Consider the following 25,625-nt stretch of genomic DNA (forward strand, 5'->3'; position numbering starts at 1 on the left):
CTGCGAGTGTGGAGTTTGCTCGTGCAAACACACGCGATGGGGCTGGGCTTTCAGCCTCCACCACCTACCCCCAGAAGTTGACAAACCAAGCCCCAAATTACACGAGGTTCATTCATCCCCCCACCGCATATTTGTGCAGTCTTGCCACTCTCGAGCAAAGTTTACAGCCGAGCAGTGAAGAATTTAGTGCTAAACACCGAAGCAAAAAGAAAGGGATAAGAACCAGTGGCGAAGAGCTGCGAATGCCGGCAGTCTGCGGTGCCTCTTGCTCGCCTGCTCCAGTTTTGGGTTACACCGCCTGTGTGACTCAGCCGGGGCTAGTGAGCACCGGGAGGAGTCAGAAATAAATGTGTTTGGAAGAGGAAATTGAAGGAAGAGAAGTGTTTTCTGTAGGGGAATAGAACAGTATGTAGGACTGCGTGGTGGAAATCCAACATAAGCCTCGTGCAAGTCTAACTGCTATGAAACCCCATGACTGTCTTCTCATTCCTTAAGTAATTGAGGCTTCAGTTCAGGAAAGCATTTAAGCTCAGGCTTCATTTTATACTGTCAGTAAGTGCTTTGCTGAACAGGGGCTTAAAGTATCAAGCTTGTTGAATGAGATTTATCCCACCTAATTTTAGATGTTTGCAGTGCGGATATCTACACCAGAGCTAGTGACCCCAGGCTCTCCTCATTAATGGGGAGAAATCAGCATTTCTGGAGTGCTGATCATTAGGCCTACTCTACCTTCGAGTGAGAAATACCATTCAGTAGGAGTGTTTGCAAGCAGAGCTTAAAATAGCTGTAAACATCTACAATCCAGGTACCTACATTCATGTACCTGAACCACAACAACCTCTGATGACAGATAAGTAGAAAAAAACCAGCAATTGGAAGGTATCAGGCAAATGCAAACTGAATTTTTATAGATAAATGAAACTGAAAATTATTTTCTTGGTGAGAAAGTTACAGTTTTAATTGTTTTTAAGACAAATAGCAAAAGAAAAGAATAGACCATTGTGATTCCCTTGTTTAAGGCATTATTTCTTTCATACTTACATTGCCTGAAATTGCTCCTCTGCCTTCATTGGTTACCGAGGGTTCCTGCTCACCAGCCTTTTAGAAAGCTGGAGATAGGTGAGATCAATCTCCTCTTGTGTCAGACAGGTATTTCTGGAGGAGGAATCCCAAACATTCAAGACATTTCTGCAGGGTTATTCGACTCAGAACTCGTGTTTCTCTGATCGTCGAAGACCACTGCTCTCCTTGTGTAGGCAACTGGGATGTAAACTTCTGGGAATTACTGCAAATATGGGAATGCCTGGAATCCCTGTGGGAAACAACTGTAAACCCTTTAATCCTTGTTATCTCTGAGAGCACATACTTTTGTTTGCTTGATTAGCAGTGGAAGAGGATGACCGATTAGCGTGTTGGGCAGTAAAGCATCGCGCTGTTTCTCTGTTCGCCCTCCTCTGGGAAGGTGCTGGTTCCTGAGCAGACACCACTGAACAGAAGAGCCGCAGCAGTCCTCAGTGTGCCGTCGTGGGGGGGTCGGGGAATGTGTAGCAAATGTAGTTGTTGAAAGCACAACACAGCCGCAAATACACTTTTGTTAAACTTAAGGAATTGGTGCTTAATGTGCTCTGACGCCTACAGCAGGAGTCAAGGATGGCCATTCAAGCACTGAACTGAGGCAGTAAGTTAGGAGTAAAATCACTTGACATTTCCTTCTATAAACAGAGGAGACAGACAGCTCCAGAAAACAATTCATCCTATCCTAGGGAAAAGACTGAAAATTTGTGGGTTGAATCTCTCTCTGAATACAGCAGCCTCTTCCTAACTGCAAGAAAGTCACCAGATCCTTAACCGAGGTGGATAGTCCAGTCCTTAAATGTTACTAATATAAACTACATGCTTCTTAGCACTGGAAAAGTCTTTTTCTCTGCACTTCTACGACATCTACCAAAATGAGGACCATGCTAAGATTCTATGTGCTATCACAGGGCAGCTGATAACAGAGCTCTGGGCTCTGTGCAGAGGGAAAATTCACATACAGGACCACAACACGTCCTTCTCTTTTGACGGTTAAAGCTTTCAGATTCTAACACACGATAGAGCTTCTACCACAGGCAGTAGCCTGGGAGCTACACGGGGACCAAATCTGGTAGACAGTTTATTTTACTTGGGGACAGATTCTGTCTGGGTGTTTTGTGGGACTCGAAGAAGAGGAAATGATTCACTGACAAAGGGGGGAACAGATGCCTTGACTCACAGTTTCCTGATCTAACCACTAGACAATTCCTCTAGCAATTCCTTAGTGCATCAAAAGGATGGATTAGTTTCTTAATTCCTTAAACATCATGAAATGGTTGTCCTGGATTATACATCCAGGCTTACCATACTGCCTATTGAGGGACGATCTCTAGGTTTTATTCTGCAAGTTTGTAAAAAAAGTGCCAAAATAAGTGTATTTGCCCAACAATCTTGTTGATGCTAATGGAACCAAAGTGCCAAGTCTGCTGCACTGCTTTTCTCATATGTACAGGGCTGGGGGCTTTGGGGTTGATATACTCAAATCTCACTTAGTTCATAAAATTCCAAATGTAACAGAACACGATTTTTATGCCTAATTCTGTAAGATTCTGGATTATGGCTAAGAAACACAAAAGGATTATGTCCGCAGGAAAGCAAATTTAAGACATTACTGTTCAATTAAATTGTTGTGGAGTTTCACTTTCCTTCCAGTAAATAGAATTTCTTTGTATCTGTGGCCACTATGAATTGTTTCTAGATCATACAAGGATAATTAGAAGAGTGCTTTATGAGGCATGGATGCCAAAACCCTTATAATTACATTTAAGCTGTCAGCTGTACTTGAGAGTCTTAAAGTAAACTCACCACTACCAGATTGTCTCATATATGCAGTTTCTTTTATAAATGGTTTCTCCTGAAGAGAAAATACACTATTTTCAAGGCAGTTTGCTTATGTTGACAGATCAGTAGACTGACTCCACAGGATCCTCTTGCAGGAGCTTTCACATTCGCAGCCCAGGCAGTGTTTCCCCGTGCTGCCTCGCAGGCTGAGTTTAGTTTTAGGACTGTGCCATCTGCTGTTGGAATTGCAAATTTCCCTGGGTGTGCACAGTCTGCAACCGCCAGCTCCCACAGTCTGCCCGCGCACGACTGTGATTTTGTTCCCATGTGAAGGACAGATGTAGGGTGACTCTGCCTGCCATCCCCGTCAGAGGCTTCAACCGTCCCAAGACCGTTCATTCCCCTGTTTTGAAGGGCTCTGCTCTGGCACGGACACGTAAGGGCCTCCCTCTGTCCCTGTCTCTCAGAAGTAATTTTATCAAAGGTGGTATGACGCACACAGGATGCAGGGCCTTATTCTGCATTATGAAATTTTAATGGAAAATTGAACCTCCTTTTTGCTCTTCAGTTCCATGAGTAGATAAGTGCACAGACAACTAAGGAATGGGCAATTTCAGCTTCCCAGCATATTTGCTAGCTCTAGGTACCATCACAATTGCTGTTGAGTCAGGCTGTAGCTCCAGGTGAACTGAGCGGGAATGGAAGAGATATGTTGGAGATTGGCCCCACAAAACGAGGAGCAAAGGGCACCACAGCTTCTCAAGGGCAGTGGGGAGCATCCCTCAGCAACATGGGGATGCTGGGTCTCAAAAAGTGGTTTAAAACCAAAATAATTGTTAGGATGTCCCATGGCCTAGTCTGTCACTGCCCCTGCCTGATCCTCATGATGAGGCTACTGCCATCCCTGAGAGTCAAGAAATTCACTTGCTCACAGAAGTGTTTTCCCAAGGTGAGGAAAATATGGCCCACTGGATTGCATTAGCCCTGCCTACTTTTGTCTGGAAGCTGTCTTGGTACATGAGTTAGTAACACAGTTATCCCAGCTGTGTTTCTAATCACACAGATGGACTCTCTTAGGTCTCACACAGTGGTCCTGTGCTCAGGGCTCCAAAACTTTCATCTGACTTAAGGCTGTTATTTGGGCTCTGCTGGGCAAGAGGTCTGGGGTTGCAGGCAATGCTCTGCTTTCAAGGTCTGATCTTGCAAAGAGTTATTTCCAGACTCTTGCAATGGCATCTTAACAGCCTGTGATGTCCTGACCCCTCATCTGTGCATTCACACAGGACCATGTATCAAATGCATCACATGCCCAGTCCTTAAGGCACATGCAGTACTGTCTGCTGGTGGCTTCCCATAGCACAGAGTACTTCTTTGGGCAGTCCAGTGCAGACCTCCTCACTAGTACCAAACAAGGCATTTCTTGATCTGGAAACAGCACAGGCACATCACCATAGTACTGCAAATAATCTAATTGGTCCCATTGGGAGGCAGAGTGAATTAGGGTATATATTGTGCAGAGCTGATACAGTTGTACAGTAAGGAGTACCAGGGCAGTATTTCAGGACAGCATTTCACCCTCCTGTAGAGGCCCCACATTTGTGCATTTGGAGCAAGCTGTGACAGCTTTAACGTGGTGATGAATCATGTGGCTGAGATACGAACTGAATGTCCTCCACTGGGAAGCAGCATTTTTATCAGGGCTTCGACACAGCCAGCACACAGCAGGATTGGTCCATCAGGGCATGTTGAATTCCCAGTAAAAAAGTGCTAAGCAAGTTCAAAATGCCATCAGTTTTCTGAATCGATCAGTTTTGGAATAAATACTCTGCTCAGGTGAGTATTACCTTAGCTGGGGCTTAGATTGGTGCCATCTCCACCACATCCAAGTGCCCTCCCCCAAGTGCTAACTCAGCAGTGGTGGTTTGGTCAGCAGTGTGGTAAATGAGTCTGAAAATTAGCTGCTGAAAATTGAAATAAAGTACTAGTTTCTGTTCTTGGAGCTTGTTGAAGACTCTCATCATTTGTAGATCAGCATCTCAGAGGGGCTGCTTGTGCATGAGCATGAGAAGATCAAGAACAAGGACTGAACGCCGACCACTGCCTTATATTATATTTTAGTTCCCGTTGTTTACATGCTACTGGGATCACAGCGCTTTTGAAAACTAGACTGAACAATAGAGATATTTATTATTGAAACTGCATTACACTCTTAACCACAAGTATCTCTTATCTGACAACATGAAAGCAATACCATTTTGGGAAAACTGAAAACGTCTGTGCATCTGGGTAGTCAGATTCCTCACAAGGTTAACCCACATCCTCTGCAGGAGCATTTCTGAGCTCAAAGGTCCACCAGGGAGGACTGGTGAGGGAAGTCATGCCAAATGTATTTTCAATTTAAAAATTTCAACAAGGGGCACCTACCTGGCAGTCACTGCAGAACAGGCACGCTGTGCTCCATACCTGTCTATGGCAGCTCAGGGAATCAGGTAGTTGGTATACGAATGAGTTCCCCAGGGGGACAAAGTCGTAATTCAAGAGACACAACTGACCTGGAACTTTTTAATCCCACTCCTGGTTCCTGTTATAATTACATCCGACTGCCTCACATCACTAGCATGTTATCTACTGACACTACTAGGAAAGGAAATGTCTTACATTTTAGACACAAAATTATGTTAGCAGTTAGTTAATAGGTTTGCTACTGAGAGTTGTAGGACCTGGCATCTTTGGCATCTAGACTGTATAATGAGGGGGAGGTATATGCCTAGGCATCAAATGGAAAAAGGCCGGCACACCATGCAAGAAACTGTTTAAACAGGCTGGTTAGAAATACTGAGAGGCATACGCCTTAAATCCCGCCTGCTTCAGGATTTAGGCTTGTTTTTCTCTCTACAGCATGAAGAACTCCCAGATCAATAAGCATCATTAATACTCACAGCTGGCACGACACCAGTGCTCCTCCAAGGCTTTAGGTGTCCATCAACAGCTCCTGCGCTGAAACATCACCACACTAGCCCACGGCTTGCGGGAACCTGCCCCAATGCTACTCACAGGCACAGGAAATTCAGAAGTTAAAACTGAGGCTCACAGGGAGAGCAAAGGGTGGTGTTGCCTGGAAAACTTGTTGCCTCTTGTAGCCCATGGGCTGGTGGAGTTTGAGGAACGCTGATCTGAGGAGACAAGCAGATGAAGGATGTGAAAGCAAAGCCATTAACTCCTGAGCTGAAATGGCTTGGCCAGAGTTACCCAGCAGAGCTGGGAGGTGACCATGGCCCCCAGGGGGCATGTAAACCAGAAGGTTATGTTTTCTAGTTGAGAAGTAAAATGGAAAATATCAAGAACATTAAAAAAAAAAATCCGTTTTGCAGACTGAAAATGTGGCTAATATTGCTGTCCGTCCTCCGCTTCATTTAATCATCTTAGAACTTGCTTGTAACAGCAAATGATTCATTTTCAAACAGAAACATGATGAAGTGTCAGCAGAGACCCTTGACATAATGATGGCCAGCATTTCCTTCCAGGATTTGAGCTTTTCCCACAGGACGTGCCGTCCACTCCAAACCCTTTTTCTGTGGGAGCTGCCTTCCCCCCCTCCGTGCTCCCTGTAACCTGAGGCTAATTAGAGGAGAGCTGTTAAGAGGTTACATGATGCTGAAGACCTTTCCCAGTTTCCCTGACTTCAGGAGGTTTCGGAGAGGGCCTTGGATCAACGGCAGGACTAGAAATGAAACAAGAGGGCTGAAAGCAGGAGGCAGAATGAGCTGTGACTTTTTGACCGCGAGGGCTTCGGCAGGAACAAGCCGTGATGGGAAGCCAGCTCCTCCCGGAGAGAGGCCTCGGGGTCCAGCCGTCGCTGCCGATTTCTCTTCAGCGGGTGGACCCGGGCATGGAGCCGCCTGCCCCTCTCAAGGCCACCATGGCTCTGCCCAGCAGCAGCACGGCTCAGGCAGAAACCTTGTCCTGCCTTGCTGTGGCTGCCCACCATTTCCAGCCTGGACCTCCTCCTCCTGAGACGCTTTGCTACCCACATTCCCAAGCTAGGCTTAAAAACAGGACCGCCTCTGATCCACGCTGGGTAAACAGATTTTAGTGCCCTGTTTTGCATGTGTTGAATTGCATGTTTTGCATGGTAGCTAAAGGGCACGGTAAGCTGTGGGCAGCACAGTTATTGATAGCTGAGAAAAGAGCCATCTCGTCGCATAAGGAGATGCCTTATACAGTGAATTTAAGCTCAATACCCTAAATTTAGGAAAATGTTACATGAAAGGAACCTGGGGTGTAGGGAACAGCTAAAGGACTTGAGCTTGGCTTAAACACGCACTCCTACAGAGGCTCGGAAAATTACAAGATACTCCTGTCTGAAAAACACCTACCAAATGCAGCCCTCCCTTCTGAAATGCTGCATTATTTGGGAAGAAACATGGAGGAACAAGTAACCCTATGCATGGGATCTCCAAAAGCACTGCTGCAACAAAACGTTGTCGTATGGCACGGCTGGCAGGGTGGTGCGAGAACAGGGTGGTGGGATGGCTTTGAATGCTAAATTATGTCATGTTTTAAGAGAGACAACCCCAGAAAATAAACGCTGCCAGTCTAAGTTATGATATAGTTGCCATGGCAATTATAAAATGGGAAATCATTGCCGTCATTGCTTGCATTGTCACATGCCTTATGGTGAAATTGTGGCTCCCTGTGTTACGGAAGGAGACAAAAAATTGTTGGGTTCATCTCAAGAGGCTGTGTTTTTTTGGGCAGGGTGAGCAGAGGAGCAGCAACCCCACCGAATCCTGCAGGTTGCTCTGACACTGGCTGGATCCTCGGGGCACAACTCAGGGACACAAGCCTGGGATCTAGACAAAACAGCAGTTTGAAAAACCCCAGTGCTTAGTCATTAATAGAGATTTCTTCTGCAGAGCCAGATCTAGAAGCTTCTTCGTGATGACTCCAGGCGTTCAACCTGACTGCTCACAGGACAGAGCCTTCACTAAAACAAACCTTTGTGCTAACACGTGCATCCCAGGCAACTACCGACCGTGGAAGAGACTCAGCCCTTTGCTGTGACATTGCCTTTGAAGGAACCAGGGTCACGCGTTTCGTCTTAGGCAAAGGCCAGCAAAGCTCCCTGGGCATACAGGGTTCACTCATAGGACACTTATGAACTGAGCACTGATTTCTGCACATCCGGAAGACCACAGCAATCTGCAATGTCTGAATTTTTGGGGCTTGTCTGAACAGCGATGCCCAGGAAGGATGATATCCTTCAGGTATAAGGAGACCTGGGATTAAAGGAAGAGAAGACAAAGCAATAAGTCATCTATGACCAGGTTACATCTGGGGGGCAGCAGCCCCATAAGTCTCAGGTCTGACTCCCCATGCCGAGACGATTCACCCCAGCTCCCCTGGCTGTCCCTCTGGAACACGAGCTCCAGTGATGGACCAGCTCTGGGTACCTCGCTGTGGTCTTTTACAGCCAGACTCACAATTTCTCTGCCTCCAGTGGGAAAGCACTGAACACAAACCAGGTCTGAGCAACCAGCTCCATGTGTACTGTGGCCAGAACAAATAGGCATGTACCTACAGAGCACCATTAAAATACAGCCTCCGTAAGCTACTTTTATTTGCAGGAGGTATGCCAGGAATATAAGAAATCAAATGCATTTACGATAATCCTTCACTACAGAAAGTGATACTGCGAACAGTGCAGAAGCAAATTTTAATCCAGTGACCACACTTGCCATACAGATACGATGGGACAGACTGTCTGAAAGCAACACTAAGGCATCAGGGTTTTGTCTGTTAATGTTATCATACTGACCAAGGCTACCAGCCTATGCAACAACCATAAATCTCTTCAGTATCCGTAGAAAGATCTATCTGTAAGTGCTCCAGATTCCCTGTTAATCACAAAAAGATTAACCTTCTTCTTCCCAACATTGTGATGAGATTAGTCAGAGCTGACAAGATAGACTAAGTGCTGTAGAAACATTATTTCTCCTTTGCAGGGGAAGGAACCAAGTACGGGGCAGTCACCTGCTGGCAACCAACAAGTCCTGCTAGTTTGTGGATGCCATTTACTCTAGTAATCCAATAAATATTTTTGAACTGAAATTACTAAACTGGCTAGGAAGCAGGAAAAACATGAGCAGGCAGCTCCACTGGAGCCCCTAATGTGTTGGTGAGGAAAATAGAGCTAAAATGATCCCACAATATATATGCTAGGAACAAGTGAACAGGTTCAAGAGGCTGAATATTACTTCTCCATATGATGACGCAGAAAAGGATGTCAAGGGGACGTGCAAAATAAAAGCCTCCAAAAATAGCACAAGATCTGGTGGAAATGCCTTTTGGTGAGACCTATAAAGAGATTTAATATCTTTTATTTGTCAGAAGTGAGTTGAAGAGGTAACACACTTGTGACACCGAAGCACTTTCTCAGGAAGAATACAACAGCTACGAGAAGGCTATCTGACAGAGAAAATCACAGAATCAGTGGTGGAAAACTGGAACTAGATAACATTAAGTTAGCAACAAGATGTAGGTTTTTTCACATGGAGGATGACTAAACATGAGAAGAAACCATGAAGGATGTGGTGGATGCACTACTTGTGTCAGACCTTCATGTCTCCAGATCAAAGTGGAAGATCCTCTCCAGATACAGAGATTATGGGAACATATCTAGAGAAACCTTTGTGGCCTTTGATACCTAGATCGCATGAGAATATGATGTGGTCTGAACACTGTAGCATAAGCCACCCTTTTATCAGTGGATACGTATCCGTAGGTTTTTGACACTGAAGCCTCCCTGAGGGTAACGATCGCTTCCCTCCAGTGTGTCAGCTGCATCTCTCTGAATGCTGTTTTTGATAGCACTAAACTGCGTGTCATCACTGATTTACTCTGTGTTCACTGTGTCGCGCGCCAGTTTGGCATAAAGCAAGGACAGACACTTATCTTGATTTTAGGAGACTTCCTTGTAGTCATCATCTTGAAAAAATGCACACGTGCTGCCGATCTCTGATAAAGGGACCTAGGAAGTTTTTAAAGCAAGAGCTTGAACTGCCTGTCAAAAGAAACAGAAAATTACCAGCTGGTTTCCCAGACAGCTGGGTCAGAGACACAGGCTGAACAGCACTGAGAAGAAATATGCATGTAAAGAACATAATAACAGTCCTGTCTCCTGCTGCTGAATAGACAAATCTATTTTTCTATTGTATAAAATATTTATAATGGTCTGTTGTAGGTTGCACTCAGCTTTTTTGTAGAGGAGAAGGGAATAAATTCTCCTGCCAGATTCCCAGATCTCCACTGCTGATGGGATGTGCAGAAAACCTACCAGTGGTGCTGTATATTCATGCAGCTTTGCACAGGCTTTCATCCAGGGGAAGAGCGGGTGCTAAGGGTACAAGAGCGACCTGGGGCACTTAACAGCTTCTTTCTGAATTGTTTGACAGCGATGCAAAGCTCTTTGCCTTCAGGAAAGCCAACTATGCATATTTTTATGTCTACTTCTGCTTTGCTCTCAAGGCCTTTGATTTTATCTTTAAACCAGCAGTGTTTATAGTTCTCAGGATGATCGTGTTCTGCTAAACAAGTTCCTTTGTCCCATGCTGTTGCTGACAAACTGCTAGTGAGACAATTTTACTATTCAGTAGCTTCAGGTTTGCCTCTGACTTTTTCACTGTACCCTTTGAACTGACATTGTTGCATTAATGCCTGCTATGACTTTGTCTGCCATGCATGTCATTGCTGTAGCCTATTAAAAGCAGTTGCAGCCGTGCTTACCGCTGGCTTCCTCCTTCCTTTTGAAGCAGTTTTCTTTGACTGGTCTTAATTAACACATAAGCTGGGAAAGTGCCTTCTTTCCTCCTTTCAAGATGTTTTTGTTTCTTTGTTTTAATTTCACATCTTTGGCTAAATAGATGATTCCAGCATGTTCTTTATGAAAATGAAAGGGAAATTGAAGCTTACACAACTTTTTATTAGTGAAAGAAACCCAGGCCATGGTTCTTCTTTGATTGCATTACCACTGCGTGCTTATTTGACTCTATTTCTTCTTCCTATTCAGAAAAGCCAAGTAACATGATTCAAGACCTCTTCCAACTCAAAGACTTTGACAGCAAACAAAGATGGATCACTTACCAACCGAATGAATCATGTACAGGAAACCAAGGCAAGTGTTAAACATATTTACTAGGGGAATCAGTTAAGAATGGTATGCTGAAGATCTGCAACTAATTAACACCAGTTCCACGTACTGAAACAAGAGATTGAAAAGCTATTAGATAATTAGTAAAAATCTATAAAGCTGCATTCCTCAAAGCAGCCACATATGCCAAAAGGAAATGCCGGACTGCTACGCCAGATATCAACTTGTCAAGGAATTAATCGTCTTATTTAATGGCAAATACCTGGCCACGTGGGCAGCCATGCAAGGAGCTGAAGAGTCTGACCAGATGGAGCACTCCTCTCTCATTACTGGTTATTGTCACACTTTTGCCAGGCGTGCAGCTAGCACGGTCCTCAGTTTCCTCATCGATAGGCTAAGCAAGCTAGGTAGTTCATCAGCTTCACGTGTGTCCATGGAAAGTCACTAGTGCACCAGGGCTTCGGACAGGAGAAAAAACAGGAAAAGTTTGTGAATTACACAAATACGTTAGAATTCATCTGCTGCGCAACAGCAGACGAACCTCGGGATTCGGTGCGAATGCCCCTTCGAGCCTGTAAATAAGCCGCGGGTTGTGAGATCGTCTCAGCCTGTCAATTAGCTTCGGTACAGCCCAGCAAGAGGGTGCAGCCGGGAGCGGGGCCCCATGGCAGGAGTCGCTGCCCGGGGGACACGTCCTCGCTCTGCGTTTCATTACCCACGAATGCCTGAAATGGAGACCTGCGCTTTGATCTCAGCCGCGTCCGAGCATCGTCCCGCCTGTGTCCGCACGGTGCTCCCCAGAAACAGCTCCCGAACGAGGGCTCAGAAACCAGCTACCGAAAGGAGAGCTGCTCCCTGTCACTCAAACCGGTGCAAAACCCCATTGTTTTCCATGTAGTTACCCCAAATTCCCACAGGCTTAGAGAGGGGAGGACGAAGTTTTACGAGAATGGTCTGTTCCGAACAACGCAGTAAGCACCGATTGCTTCTAGCAGGGAAGACACAGCTCGTTCTCTCCCCTCACTCAAGGTTTTCTGAGCAGCTGTTAGAAAGAAAATTCACCTGCCTTGTTTCAGCTAGGGTTTTCTGAACTGCCAGCTAAGGGAAGCTGATTAAAGAGTATTAAATACTGCCAAAAGGTCTTCTCGCTGCCCCTTGAAAGGTGTTTTTGCTGAGCTAGTTTAAAAGCTTCCTCTTTACATCTCTGACTTGTTTGAAATTACTAATTTTTCTATCACATCTGTTGCTGGTGATGAAGCACAGCAGCGTCAGAGTAGGGTACTTCTCTTAGCTTCCGTGGGTGACTCCTTAAGTCTACTGCTAATGTGTCAGGTCAGGACCTTACAATTTCTGTGAAATGTTATTAAAACAATTATTTTGTTCCCTACTTTTTCAGAAAATTTCTTTTTTTTCACAGTTCAACAGAAAACTGAAATAAAAATTTATGCTTTAATTTCAGCTAGAAAACTCTGGTTTGCTTTTACCGTGAAAACTGCCCCCATAAAGATTTTTGCCTTTTTTTTTTTTTCCAATTGTGATCTGGTTTTGTCAAAATCAAACTGTTTTCATGAAACATTTAAATATTAATAAGACTGGATTTTTTCCCCAGAAAAACTCCCAAAGCCTACCTTCATCATTTCAGCACCTCGAATGACTAATGCTGCACGCAGAAGCAGTCAGGTTCAAATAAAGCCCATTAGGCATTAGCGACTGGACTGTTTTGTCAGTGTACAGCAACTGCATTTTGATCTGCAACAAATAGATGGTTCCAGCTCCTGATCATTGGACTTTCCTTCTGTGTCTGAATGGAGAACAACTCCCCATCAGACATTTGCAACGAGTCACACATAAATAGGAAAATATCTTCTCAGGCTTGCAATAAAGTTTCAGGCTTTCCTTATAACATGACATCATGATAATTTGTGCTATTTTCATCGACCAATACTGTAAGTGATATGCTGTCAAGTTAGCCTGTATTAATACTAGAAAAAGGTCTAATATGGTGATGCTTATCTTTGAAAATAAATGCCATTACAGACCAGCCACAGTAATTGCCTCTATTTTGCGGAGGGGAAAAAAACCCCCCAAACCAGAAAGGAATGGTGCAAAGCAGTAATCTCATAGTCAGTTAAGCAATGCTGACTCCTGAAATGTCTTTCAGCTTATGGTTCCTTGGGAAAAAGAAAAGCAAACTAATTTAGATGAGCTGAAAGTAGTGATATTTATTTATGATCCGAGGTATAGATTGTATGCTTTTTAACAGCTCAGACCTGGAGAGATGTATCTTCATTTTATGAACAGAGAAATCAAGATGGGGGGGGGGGAAGACAAGTATCAAATTAAAATGTCATAAAACTAATCATGTAACTGTCATTTTTTAACTTCAGGGGAAGCACCCTGTCTCTGACATTTGCACATGACTACGCAGTTACCAGCTTAGGGCTCCAGATAGGTACAAGGCAGGCATATTCTCCTGAGAAATCAGTATCAGGGCTAGAAACAAAACCACTGACATTTCTGAGGTTTCAGACCACAAGATTAGTCAGTGCTGAACTTTAGAAGGTAGGCAGGACGAGACAGGCAGACAGAAAACAGATCATTTGTGGGATCTATGTTTAAACAGAAGCTTGCCATTCCAACAGCATGCGAAGTACCACCATAACCCCGCAGCACTCTCCTGTATATTAAGCATTTCTCCCTCCCTCCCCAAACCTGCTTCTCCCCATAAAGCCATTCAGCACCTCATTTTATCAACAATCTTCCTGAATTTTGTCCGGAAATTTCTAGAGTGCTAGGACACCTCATGGTGCTTTCAAAACCTAGACTTGTTCAGGATGAGTTGGAATTAGGCCCGGGACATGGGAATAATAAATCTTTCATCCCTGAGGAGTTGGCAATCCAACGGAAGGATGGATAACGAGCCTTCCCCATCGCTGTCTCTTGCATGGGTATGTGTTTGGGTTTGAGCTCCAGCGCTTGGATCCGCACTCAGGAGACAGCAGTCCCCACTGGGTGTGAAATAAAGCCGGGCCAAAGAGCATTCCCTTACCAACCCCTTCTCTGCGCTGGGTTTACTACAAATATGATCTTTTATGCTATACAATTTACTTACTGTTGTCTTTGTAGTAACGCCCCCTCGCCCTGGCGAGTCCCACAGAGTTTGTGCCAGGTGTGAAACACGACTGTGCCGAGAGACGCATTTCTGAATTAGGGGCTTGTTCCTTCCCTCCATTGCTATTCACTGCGTATTTCTCAGAGGTTGTCCCTCTAGAGTGGCCAAGATCAAATACAACTTGTCACTTTAAAAGAAGCTCTAAGACTTTGAAAAAAGACTTTCTGAGAGCATCACCTGCCCTTATTCATCAGGGGGGTGGAGAAATTTTCCATCCAGCAAAGCAAAGAGGTTTGTGGTTTGGGGCGCTCTGCTTAGCGTTCTGCTAGCGGTGATAAACTGTTATTTCCCCCAGGATCAGCGCTAGACGAGAACGCATCATGTGCCGCGTTACACGGGCAATCCTTGGAATCACCACAGGGATGTTGCTCGATAACGAGATAGTAGTAACGGCGCCTGAGAACAGAAGCACATTCCTAAAAAGTCTTCTGCCTGGACGGGAGAATTTTGGACAAACGCATCACTTGCCACCATCGCTGCGCCTCGACCAGACACCCGCCCCCAAACCGATGCCGGTGCCCCGCAGCCCCGCTGCTTGGGACCGCACCGCGGCCGCGTTCCCTTCACCGCTTTCCTCCTTCCACAGCAGAACCTCATCCCACGCATTAACTCCTTCCCCCCCTCCCCACGCAAGAGCCCCCCCACGCAGCGCCCGGCGTCCGTCCCCGTCCCCCCGCCCTCCCGGCCAAACCCTTCGCAACGAGACTCCCGTCAGCACCGACGTGTCCTCACCCCCCCCGGACCCCCCCTCCTCGGCTCCTCCGCCCGGCCCGGCCCCGCAGCCGCACTGCTGCCCGCTCCCCCCTGCGGCAGCCGGCGCGGCGCCGGCAACAACTTTCCGTGCGCGGCGGAGCGGAGCGGAGCGGAGCATCCCCCCCCCCTCCGCCCCCAGCCCGCCTCTCCCCGGCGGGGGGTGGGGGGGAACCGGCGGCGGCCCCGGGGTCGGCCATGCTGGGTCCGGCCGTGCGGCTGGCGCTGGGAGCGGGGGAGCTGGTGCCGGCGGCCGCGGGGCTGCCGGGGCGGCTGCTGGCCCTGCTCTGGCCGGCGCTGGTGCTGGGGGCGGCCGCGCTGCTGGTCCTGCGGGGGGTCCTGCGGCGAGGCCGGGCCGAGCAGGGGGGGCGCCGCCGCCGCCGCCGCGCCGCCGGGAAGGCGCGGGAGGAGGAGGAGGAGGAGGAGGAGGAGGAGGAAGAGGAGGAGGAGGGGGAGGAGGAGGAGGAGGATGGCCCCGCGGGGGCGGCCGCGGCGCTGCCGGCGCGGCAGCCGGAGGAACAAAGGCGCACGGCGCAGGTAAGGGCGGCGGGGGGGGCGGCTCACGGGGGTCTCCCCGGGGACCAGCATCCTTCCCTCTCTCCTCCCCAGCGTCTTCTCCTCCTGCCTGTCTCGCTTTCTGCAGCCCCGCCGGGCAGCCCGGGGTGCACCCTCTGCTCCCAGCCCCGCCGGGCTACAGCCATCCCATCCCATCCCACCCCACCTCATCCTATCCCACCCCACCTCATCCTATCCCATCTCATCTCATCCCATCTCATCCCATCCCATCCCATCCCATCCCACCCTACCTCACCCTATCCCATCTCATCTCATCCCATCCCATCCCACCCCATCCCATCCCATCTCATCCCATCCCATCCCACCCTACCTCACCCTATCCCATCCCATCCCATCCCATCCCATCCCACCCTACCTCACCCTATCCCATCTCATCTCATCCCATCCCATCCCACCCCATCCCATCCCATCTCATCCCATCCCATCCCACCCTACCTCACCCTATCCCATCTCATCCCATCCCGTCCCATCCCATCCGATCCCCTCTCATCCCATCTCGCACACCTCAGCAGCCTGTCTTGCCTAGAGATGCAGCCCCCCAAACCTCTTTGGGTGGTTTAGGGGGCTCAGCATTCCTCTCTGAGCCCTGTGGTGGCATCAGGATTACAGTGCAAGGCAGCAGGTTGCTAGAGCCTGGGATTGCTGGTATTGGCCTTTCTTCTGCCGCTTTGTCTAACACTGTAACTCTATATGGGCTTGATCCTGTTTGCAGGGAATTAAGAAAACTCCCGTTAATGTCCATCATATTAAGAAGGGCAACATGAGTATAGTATCTCTGCTGTGGCGTTAATACAATGTGCTAATAATGTGTATTTCCTCTGAATCGAAGCTTCATTTTTATTGCATTAATATGTGCTAGTAGCTGTGAGCTACTAATATGTATGTCAGCTACTAATACTATTATCGCATTAATATGTTCTTGTAGCTGCGAGCACCTTGTTGAGTATATGTTGTGAGTTTGACATGATGCACTGCGATCAGGTTTCCATATGACGTTGTCATGATTGTGTCACTGACTTGCTGTAAGCTCTCTGTAGCAGAAAATCTCAGCATAAATTACAGAAAACAATTTGACCAAGGTATTGCGATATGGGAAGTAAAGCTCTCAGGACAACATACTGAACATAAGTAAGTATGTACTTAAAATTAATACATCAAGCATTTCTGAACATTTTTGTCTGTTACTAGTATCTCCTAGGTCTCACTTCTGAGAAAGACAAACAAAATTAATTTGCAGGGGTTTTTTAGGTGGGCTATAAAATAGGTGGTTTTGTTCTTCATGAACACAAATGTGTCAGGCTTTCCATCATAACACTAGTTTTCACGGGTTTATTATTCTGTCATGGAAGTTTTAACTTTTAGTTGTATTGTAGTTACATTTTAATAGGCTATTCCATTTTAGTGTATTTTGTCTTTCATCAGTGAGAGCAGAATCGTGGCCCGACAGCATAGGTATCCCGGAATTAGTAAAAAATCAAAAAGCAATCCAAACAGAACTGCCTGTGTCAAGGGATGAAGAGGGATTTCATTAACAATTTTATTATAGCTTTATAATCATCGATACTAGATGACTTGGCTGCAGAATGAATTAAAATTTTGCAGAGACACCAATTATTGGAGGCAATGTGGGACAGAAAGGGGTAGACACCCACGTTGTTGTCAGAGACAGACCTGGTGCTGTAATGGTGGCGGGGTTATTAGTTCAAGCTGAAGACATTGATTCGAATAGATATTTTCTGGTCAGAGATGCTGTACCTCACAGGCCTGAATAACAGAAACTAAAGAAGAGGAGAAAGAGAGAAACTGAAGGGATAAATTTGTTTACAGTCATCTGCGGTTTCTATCATTAATCTCGTCTTTTGCTGCACTGAGCGATTCCTACTCTTTATGGGCTGGACTTCAGCAGTTGCATTTACAGAGAGTAGCATTATCCTCTATATGAGACCCACTGGTTATTCTGTAAGTGCAGAGGAGGCAAAACATGGTCCTAAGGAGGTGGAGGATGAGAAGAGGCTGATCAAGAAAAATAACTTAAAAGATCCTAAAGAAAGATAACCGAGGGAAAACGTCTTACATGCTGAAATGAAAAACTCAGGCACGTGACAGTACCCTGCCCTTTCTCCACTCTATTTGTCTCTTTTGCTTTCTTTTCCCTACCCCCTTTTGCTTTCTCCACTGCTCCTTGTCATTTCCCATCATGTTATCTCTGTCTTTGGAACATCGTATCCTTGAGGCAAAAACTTTATCTCCTTACGTAAGTGTAAAACGCTGCATGCTGCTTCGGCACTTAGCGGATGCAAGGATGCCAGAACAGCAGAACACCTTTAATATGCCCAAATTTGCATATGAAAATCTCTACCGAGGCAGCCTGAGAGATATTAATAACAAAGTCTTCCGTCCATAGACGTGGCCAATGCCATAAGCTGGGGTGCACAGGTATTGCAGGATGGGAGCCCCTCTCTGCCGCCTGCTGAGGTGTGAAGCCAAGAGACGAATCGCCTCCAGTGCTCAGGTGTGTTGATACATCCCAGCAGCCAAACATCTGCGTATCCTGGAATGGTGGATAAGTCAAGATCTTAATTAAAAGAAACTAGGTGGTTAATTATTTTTTCAGTTTGGAAATGTGTGTTTGTCGGTGATTCCCAGCCGCTGCCCCCTGGGTGGGCTGTGAGACTGCCTTCCCGGGGGATCTGCTCTTGCAGGGCTGCAGTTCCTCTGATGTCGGACTGATCGCCTTCCCTCTGCGTGCCCCGATCCCCCGCAGCAAGAGGCAGCCAGCGCCTGCCCAGGGTGCCCTCAGCTCCCTGTGGGGCTCCTGCCCGGGCTGCAGCTCCCAGCCACAGCCCAGCCCTCCCAGCCACCTCCATCCAAATCCTTCCCAGCTCCACGTCACTCAAACGCAACGGTGCACGACTACGTTAGTCTCTCCCGATGCCGGTGCTGCTGGCGGTCAGCTTGCGAGCCTTTCATCTCACTACGTGTTAATTTTGCGTGTAGCAGAGTAACAGGATGGAGTGATTTCTAGTCTCGGAGCAGGCTGGGCGCTGTAAGACCCAGTCTGAATTGCTGTCACAGCCCATGTGAAATTAAGTCTGTTGAACAAACTTTGTTCAAATGGATGCATGGCCTCAACACAGTCATACAAGCACATCTTGAATGTAATCTCATTATGCATCACACATAACAAGCGATATTCTGGCTGTTGTCACACACACAAAAAATCTCTAGAAATTATGCTGGAGAGTGTTTATTCTTTTTCAGGATAGCCTTTTCCCTAATAAAGAGTCTTCTAGGAAATTGCTAACAAGACTTGTTGGAAGCCAACTGATGCAAACAAGATTGCTGTTGAGTTTTGGGGTTTGCGTTTATTCAGAGGTTTTGGGTTGTTCTGCAAACTGGTCAGTTCAAAAGAAGCACTTTTTGCACAAATGCAGTGATACCATCTTCCTTAGGCAACTTATAAAAATACGTATTATCTGATACATCCCAAAAGAAAGCTTTCCGCTTTTCAGAAGTGTCTTTATAAACTGGAGATACTTTTTGCCTCTTGCAGGGGTGGCTTAACAGCACCAGAACTAAAGATCAATGCCCTCAGCTCCAGAGGCATGCAGATAGACCTTTTCTCCTACCTTTTCAGGTGACACGATAATCTTCATGCCAATGCAACAGGGCTGCACAATTATTTTCATACAGCTGTCTCGGATGAGAATTGAGTTCGGAAGTATCCTGGAAAGGTGTTGGACTTTGGTAATTGCCTCCACAAAATGGAGCCTTGATCCCTTGTTGTAATGCTGCTCTAACTAATTAGAATAGCAAATTCCAGGAAACGGATTTCTTCATCCCTCTTTGCAACGGTGGTTTTAATCCGCTCACACTGGGGAAACTCTTCTGTCTTTCCCCAGACATCTTGTCAGAAGGTAAGAGCAGGTGAGCTGAGGCAGGTACCTGTCAGCTCCCCGTATTTATGGCTGCTGTGTGTGGCCTCTCGCGTATCCTGGGAAGGCTGGCCAGCGGGACAATATATAACGCAGGCGGCAGCATCTTAGGGCTGCTTCTCTAATTTTTCTCTTGGAATTGCCTTCAGATATGAATGGCTACAGCTGCAGTTCTGGCTCCTGCTACTTGTCATCAGCCTGTATTTGTTACCTGTTAGTGCTCAAGGGGTTCCTATGGGCAACTTCATCCCTGCAAATATGTGCAGAGGAACAGGTTTTCTGTGCTGGTGGCTCAGATCATTTTCCCAAGGTTCTTGGAGCATCCACTTGAAGGGAACACCACCTCTTTCTTTCCTCTGCTGGGCGCCTTAAGCGAAGGGAAAAATTTTGCATATTCCCTGTGCGTATTTCCCATATAACTCTGTCTATTCATTGAGTGTATTTCCCATGTGATTTTCCCTTCCAACAGACTCTTCTTTCTTACTGGGAACACATTTGTCTGAAGTGATTTTGTCAGGGAAAACTTTGTATTAACACATCTCAATAATAGCTATTAATAATAAGGTGATTAACTTTTACAATATTGATCACAAACCAAGATCCTGCTCTTTTTTCCCTCTCCTTTGCAGGTATGTGTGTGTAGTGTTGCGAGCGGGCATGGCCCAAAGAAGTGCCTTTACGTTTTTCTGCCATGCGTGAAGAGCCTGTTTGCTTTGCTAACAAACAAAGTATGTTTTTGTGGCTTCCCATTGTCACCTTAGCGGAAACTGCCATTGCGTTATCGTTTCTCTAGCTGTTAGGACTGAATGATTAATTTTCTTTGAAGCTGGTGCCTTCCTGTGTCTCTGGTGGAGTCCTGCTCTGCCTAAACCCCATCCTTTCTCCTCTGACAAACGCAGGCTTGTCCTTTCCCATTCACCTGGTTCCTATTGGTTTAGGAGGTCAGTCTCCCAGGCTGAAGTCCATCATCGGCACAGGACCATGTGGCAAAGCCCGACTGGCCAGCATGTCTGCTTCCATTTATGAAAATCTGATTCAGAATGGATGAAACTCAGTGTGCTGCTTTATTTCCCAACGCGTTTGTCACGCCGATTGCTCATTGTCTGCTGATGGAGCAATACAAGCTGTTGGCCGGCCGCAGCAGCGCTCTGGTTTGCTTACCCAGTGGCTAAGCCTGTGCTTCTGTGTGCAGGAGGGAAGAACCCATCTTCAGAGAGCAAACAGTGGACTGCAAGCGGTATTGCAAATATCCGACTCATAGCACGTAGCGTAGGAAGCGAAGACCAGATCTTCCAGAGGATGCTGAGAGAGATGAAGACCTCCTGCTCAGTTTTCACCTTGTTGAAGGTCTACTGAGAAAGCTGAAGAGTGCAGTGATATCTTGTTCAGTAGTAACACAGCGTGTTTCAGGGAGGTTATTTAGTGCCTCAGTTAGAAAGTCCTTTTCTTTTTTGTTCTTTTCTCCCCTCCTCCCTCCTGCCTTTTTTTTTTTTTTAATTTAGTACATGCTGGTGCTGCTTTTTGCTGTACCAGTGTCGCCTTTTGGTCTAAGTCCACCACATTTATCTTGTGGTGTAACATAAGGTGAAAAAATATTGGGTTTTGCGCTGGGAATGAGTACTAGGAAACAATTTAATTGAAGTATTTCTTAAATCTGGAAATGGTTTTGTGTTCACAGACCCCCTGCCAGAATGGGGTAGTTTTTGCTTCCTTTCATTTCCAGCGTCCAACCCACATAATTCGAGTTTTCTGAAAGTGTTAGCTGAAAACAATTTTCTGAATCTTTATTCATGTTCTTAAATGAATTCCCTGATTTCCAATGTGTGAAGCATATAATAGCTCCCCTTGGGTTTCATACGCTGAGTTTATTTTGTCCTAGTATCCCTCTACTGGGGAAACCTTTGCATGCCTTCTTAAGGAAGGCAATTTTAAGCACCTTCCCCAAGTGGGACGAAGGGCAGTTAGTGAACCTGAAGCTAATGTTCACAAAATTTTTAATTAATCCTGTAACCAGTTGGTGGCACTGAGATTTGAAAGCAGTCTTCCTTATCTGATAGATGCTTACAAAGGTACTTAGTTTTGTAAAAATGATTAGTCTTACGAAACTATTGAAATGCATAAAGGTAAGTGTCTAGGGGCACAGTTTTATGGCTTTGAATACATGGTTTATACATTAATGATTAAACCCAGTGTTTTTTAACATATGAAGACCTATCACTTACTTTGCCTTCTTTCTTTGTGACTTTATGTAGAATAATATTAACAGCGTAAAATAAATTAAATGCTAGCTCAAGAGAATAAAGGTTTCAGAGCAATCATCAGAAATATAACCTTAGGTTACATAAGAAGGAAAAAAAGGCAGGGGGTGGGGGGGAAATCCTGTTCCACTGGGTCACCAACCAAATGGCCATGAACTAAAAATAATCTTTCTATTGTTCCACAGAATGTGAGTAGAAATTAATATGCTAAGTCTGATTCCACTAAAAGTCCTGATTCTGTTTCTCAGCATATATTTAATGTATTTGGAATTGCACTGATGACTTTATACAGTCACTTAATGCGCTGGGTTTAGACGTGTTGTCCCTGTACAAAACTACATTTTTCATTAAGAAAAAAATTACCCTGACAAAATTCATTTCTCTTTAATGAGTCCATTAGATTAAGTGCAATAAAATCATGAAAATTCCTTTTGCCTTTTCAGAATGGCCAAACGGCATGATAAAGAGGCATGACTAATCCTGTATCCTAAGGGCTTCGAAAGGGAAGAATAGGGTGGGGTGGGGTTCCTGAGCCATACAGCCGGCTTACTGCCTGAAAAGGGGCTGGATAAAGGCAGGATTTAATACAAAAGGTCAGGCTAGAATAATACCTTTCCGCTGAAAAGAATCTGAACTCGGTAAAAATACTTGGTGATGAAAAGAAGGGAGTTGCTTCTGTTCCTGAAGGATGGTGGAGAAGCAACAAATATTTCAGGTTTGAAAGAAGAGCATCACCGGGGTGGTGGGCTATTTGGTGTTCATCAGTCAGTGCTCAGGTTTGGTCTTTTTCTTGCACTCAGCTGCTCATTAGGAAGGATGCAGCAAGGTTCAGGAGCCCCCGGCGGGTACTTAGGGCTGCATACCCGGTCAGTCATCATGAAGACCCCTGGGATATAGTAAAGGACTGTCAACAGTATATTTTTAACCTCTTAGTCAGTGATGGAGAGAGAGAGGGATGTTTGACTAGCACATGAAATATCATTTAAGTAGGAAATGTTGTGCTTGTCTGGTAAAAGCAGTCAGATTGGCAAAGCATTAAAACAAAGTGCTGCAGTTTTTCCAGCTTCTTGCTTGCTGTCATTTATACAGAGAGAAGGTCCAGGAACGTGATCCTGCCCCAGCTGAGACAAGTCTGTCAGAGCCAATATAGTTTGCATCTTCCCTAATTCTCTGTTGCACTCAACATTTTCCCTCTGGAGTTCTCCCTGCCTCTGTGAGGGCTCTGTACAGCCTGGGGCTCTGCTCACTGATGGCAGCCTGGGGGAAGAAGACAGTTGTGTGTCCTTAATCTTGACAGCTCCTCCTCTCTGTTTGTAGTCCCTCATGCTTGCAGAAGCATCTTAATGTAAAGAGAGGCTAACAGGAGGTGCGATGTCTCTTATCCTCTGTGTGTGTCTGAAAGAAGGCAAAAAAGCATCCTCCTCCTTGCCTCCTAAGTTGGTGCTGCTGTTTCTGTTCCCGATGGTGGAGGTCTTGCTGAAAGTGCCGGAATTTAGGAGGTCCATTTGCACGGCCTTTAGAAAACGGGGTGAAGATTTTGTTACACGAGCTGGGAAATCACCAGGGTTTGTTGAGGTTGGAAAGGAATATTGCGCTTACATGTTGTGTGGCTTCCCCCAATCATCCCTTCTTGTATTCATCCCATAAAATTCAGTTTTCCTGAAGTCCTGTGTCATATAGTGGGAAGTAATGCCCCTGCCCCCCCAACATTTTATATTGCAAAGGAATTGTTTTTCACTAAGACACGATCTATTTGTATTTTCACACATTTAATTGGACAGAAGCATATGCTGAGAAAGAAAGAATAGTGTAAGTGCAAGATCTGCCATATCTAAAGGTGGCTCGAATTTTCCCCAAAATTCCCCTGGGTTTTGTGTTTTATGTCTCCCATCCTATGTGAGAGCCGCCTCCCTCCCTGCTGCAGGCAGAGTGGGATTTTCTCCCCAGAATTGGTGTTGTCTGTGTTCAGAGTGGTATGTTGCAAAGTGCACAATTTGGGGGCTTCTCCTCCTCATAACTGCGGTGTGTCAGTTGAACGCCAGCCTGCTAGGTCCAGGCTCACACCCTTGTTCACCACGAGCTGGTAACTGGTCCAGGTTTCCAAGCAAGCACCTGCAGGGACGAAGCATTTGCCAGCTTGCAGGTGCCTGTCATGCTGTCTTTAACGTGCACTTCAAATCAGACCTTTCTGAGACTTGTGAAAAATAGCTCTAAAATCTCCAAAATACCAAAGAAGTAAGCATTAACAGGCTGAAGGACTGCAGCCCTGCTGGCTTTGCTGCGAACAGGCATGGGCAATCACCCACAGGGTTTTATTTGCTGGCAACTAATCAATGCAAACGTCAGCAGAGATTATTTTTTTGGTGTCTGAGAAATAACTCTGGTTCATCTCTCGGAAGAAGCTGCTTCAAGTCCTGACGATGTTTTGGAGTGTCTTTGGGATAACACACACGCAGACTTGTTGCTCTGTGGAAAAGAGTTGCCTCGTGTGTCCATGTGAGAGCTGCAATCTCGCCCGTCGCAAGGTGGCTCTGAGCCTTTTTGCTTCTCACATCTGGGGTGGTGTCCCCATCGCCTAAAGGGATGTGGCCACCCAGTGAGCATTTTTTAAAAAAAAAAAAAACAAGCCAGGTTTTAGCATTCCTGATATACCGTGCAGTGCTTCCCAGAGCGTGCTGTTTTCTGTCTCTCCGTTAATTGCAGGTGTTATTCTTCAGCCCTGCGACAGCATCTGTGAGAGCGCAGAGCGGGTCCCGCTCTTCTGCCGCTCAGTCAGAGCAGGTTTCGTCCTGTAGCGTGCGTGTGGTTAACCTCTGCCACAGTGTCTGGGGGACAGAGGTGACCGGTGAGGGTGGGGAGGAGGAGTAGACGGTGGAAAGCATCGGTGGTCTTCCCTTCCCCAAGAGGACCGCAGGCACCTGAAGCTCCTTCAGCAGCAGCTTGGGAGGGGGTGCCGGCTGTGTGTCAGGGGGAAACAGAGGCAGGCACCTGTGGGAGGGGGGTCTGCCTTCTCTTGGATGCTGCTGCCTCTGTGTAACACGCAGTGGCCCTTGCTGGCACGGCCCTTGCTGTCTCAGCTGCAGATTTACACCCTCCCACCCCTGTAGCTGGAGGTTGGCCGTTGCCAGTGAATTCTGAGACAGCCGAGTCATTAATCAAACTGTAATTTGAAAAGTCCTTAAACTTTCTTGGTTTACTTTACAGGATCTAGGTAGGATGAAAGCTATTCATTTAGTTGGTCAGATACACTTGAGGGGGAACATAAGGTCCACCCCAACCAGTAAACAAGAATTAAAATAAGCCTTCTCCTGTCTATGCTGCTTTTTTAAGACAGGCTTACCCTATTTGAAAAACAACTTTGATCCTAGACAAATCTTAGGATAAACCACAAATATGTCTGCTTTGGAATAAATCTATGTGGGGTTTCTGGATTTACATTCATAAAGGCTTAGCTAACACTAATTAATTTGGAATAAATTAACTCAGATTGGAACAAGGCCACAAATTCTAGCCCAGATTTGTACTGGAGGTTTTTTAGCTGTGTCTTTCAGCCTATCATATGTATTACAAAAACGTATTAAAATAATTGTATGCATATATATATATATTTATACATACACACCCATGAACATACAAATTCCGTAATGCATTTTTTTACTGTCCCTCTTCTAGGTTCCAGTGAATGGCCAGCTTAGAACATCAGCCAACAGCAGAGAGAAAAAGCTCCTCAAGGTACCAGTAAGAGTTTTAGAGTTAATATATAAACTTTCAAGAGACACTTGTTTTAAGAGTGTTCCTTATTTGGTAGTCCTTTTTAAAGATAATTTGCTGTTCCCGTTGTTGGAGCACTTAAGGAGATGACTTGGGAACATAAGACCTAGTAACTCTGGCACCCTCACTCTGTGGTGCTTGTCACTGTCACCACAAAT

At 46.0% G+C, this 25,625-nt stretch overlaps 1 protein-coding gene and 2 long non-coding RNA genes across 13 annotated transcripts in view; 1 reads left to right on the forward strand and 2 right to left on the reverse strand.

The window, feature by feature from the left end:
• The window catches only part of LOC138689700 (uncharacterized), a 36,148-nt gene extending 34,622 nt beyond the window's left edge, over window positions 1-1,526 (reverse strand). The window contains exon 1 of the long non-coding RNA XR_011328598.1: window positions 1,042-1,526. This is a non-coding gene — a long non-coding RNA (uncharacterized lncRNA). The remainder of the gene's footprint in view (window positions 1-1,041) is intronic.
• A 26-nt stretch (window positions 1,527-1,552) lies between these two features.
• LOC138689702 (uncharacterized) lies at window positions 1,553-14,787 on the reverse strand. Of its 3 annotated transcripts, none has more exons than XR_011328601.1 (4): window positions 12,634-14,787; window positions 11,268-11,463; window positions 10,999-11,113; window positions 1,553-9,919 (listed from the first exon to the last, which is right to left on the reverse strand). It is a non-coding gene; the product is annotated as an uncharacterized lncRNA (long non-coding RNA). The 3 variants fall into 3 exon arrangements; XR_011328602.1 differs by having other exon boundaries at window positions 1,553-5,018; window positions 5,796-9,919; window positions 11,268-14,787; XR_011328600.1 differs by having other exon boundaries at window positions 11,268-14,787.
• A 145-nt stretch (window positions 14,788-14,932) lies between these two features.
• The window catches only part of LOC138689703 (protein LYRIC-like), a 29,001-nt gene continuing 18,308 nt past the window's right edge, over window positions 14,933-25,625 (forward strand). For 2 of the 9 annotated variants that reach the window (XM_069805720.1, XM_069805722.1), the window contains exons 1-2: window positions 14,933-15,464; window positions 25,369-25,428. In XM_069805720.1, the coding sequence (XP_069661821.1) occupies window positions 15,126-15,464; window positions 25,369-25,428 (399 nt within the window). In that variant the 5' untranslated portion in view covers window positions 14,933-15,125. Of the gene's footprint in view, window positions 15,465-16,714; window positions 18,016-25,368; window positions 25,429-25,625 lie in introns of those variants that run through there. The other 7 variants (XR_011328603.1, XM_069805723.1, XM_069805727.1 and 4 more) reach the window with 6 other exon arrangements.

This window comes from Haliaeetus albicilla, chromosome 18, assembly GCF_947461875.1.
Source record: "Haliaeetus albicilla chromosome 18, bHalAlb1.1, whole genome shotgun sequence".
Lineage (NCBI taxonomy): Eukaryota > Metazoa > Chordata > Aves > Accipitriformes > Accipitridae > Haliaeetus > Haliaeetus albicilla.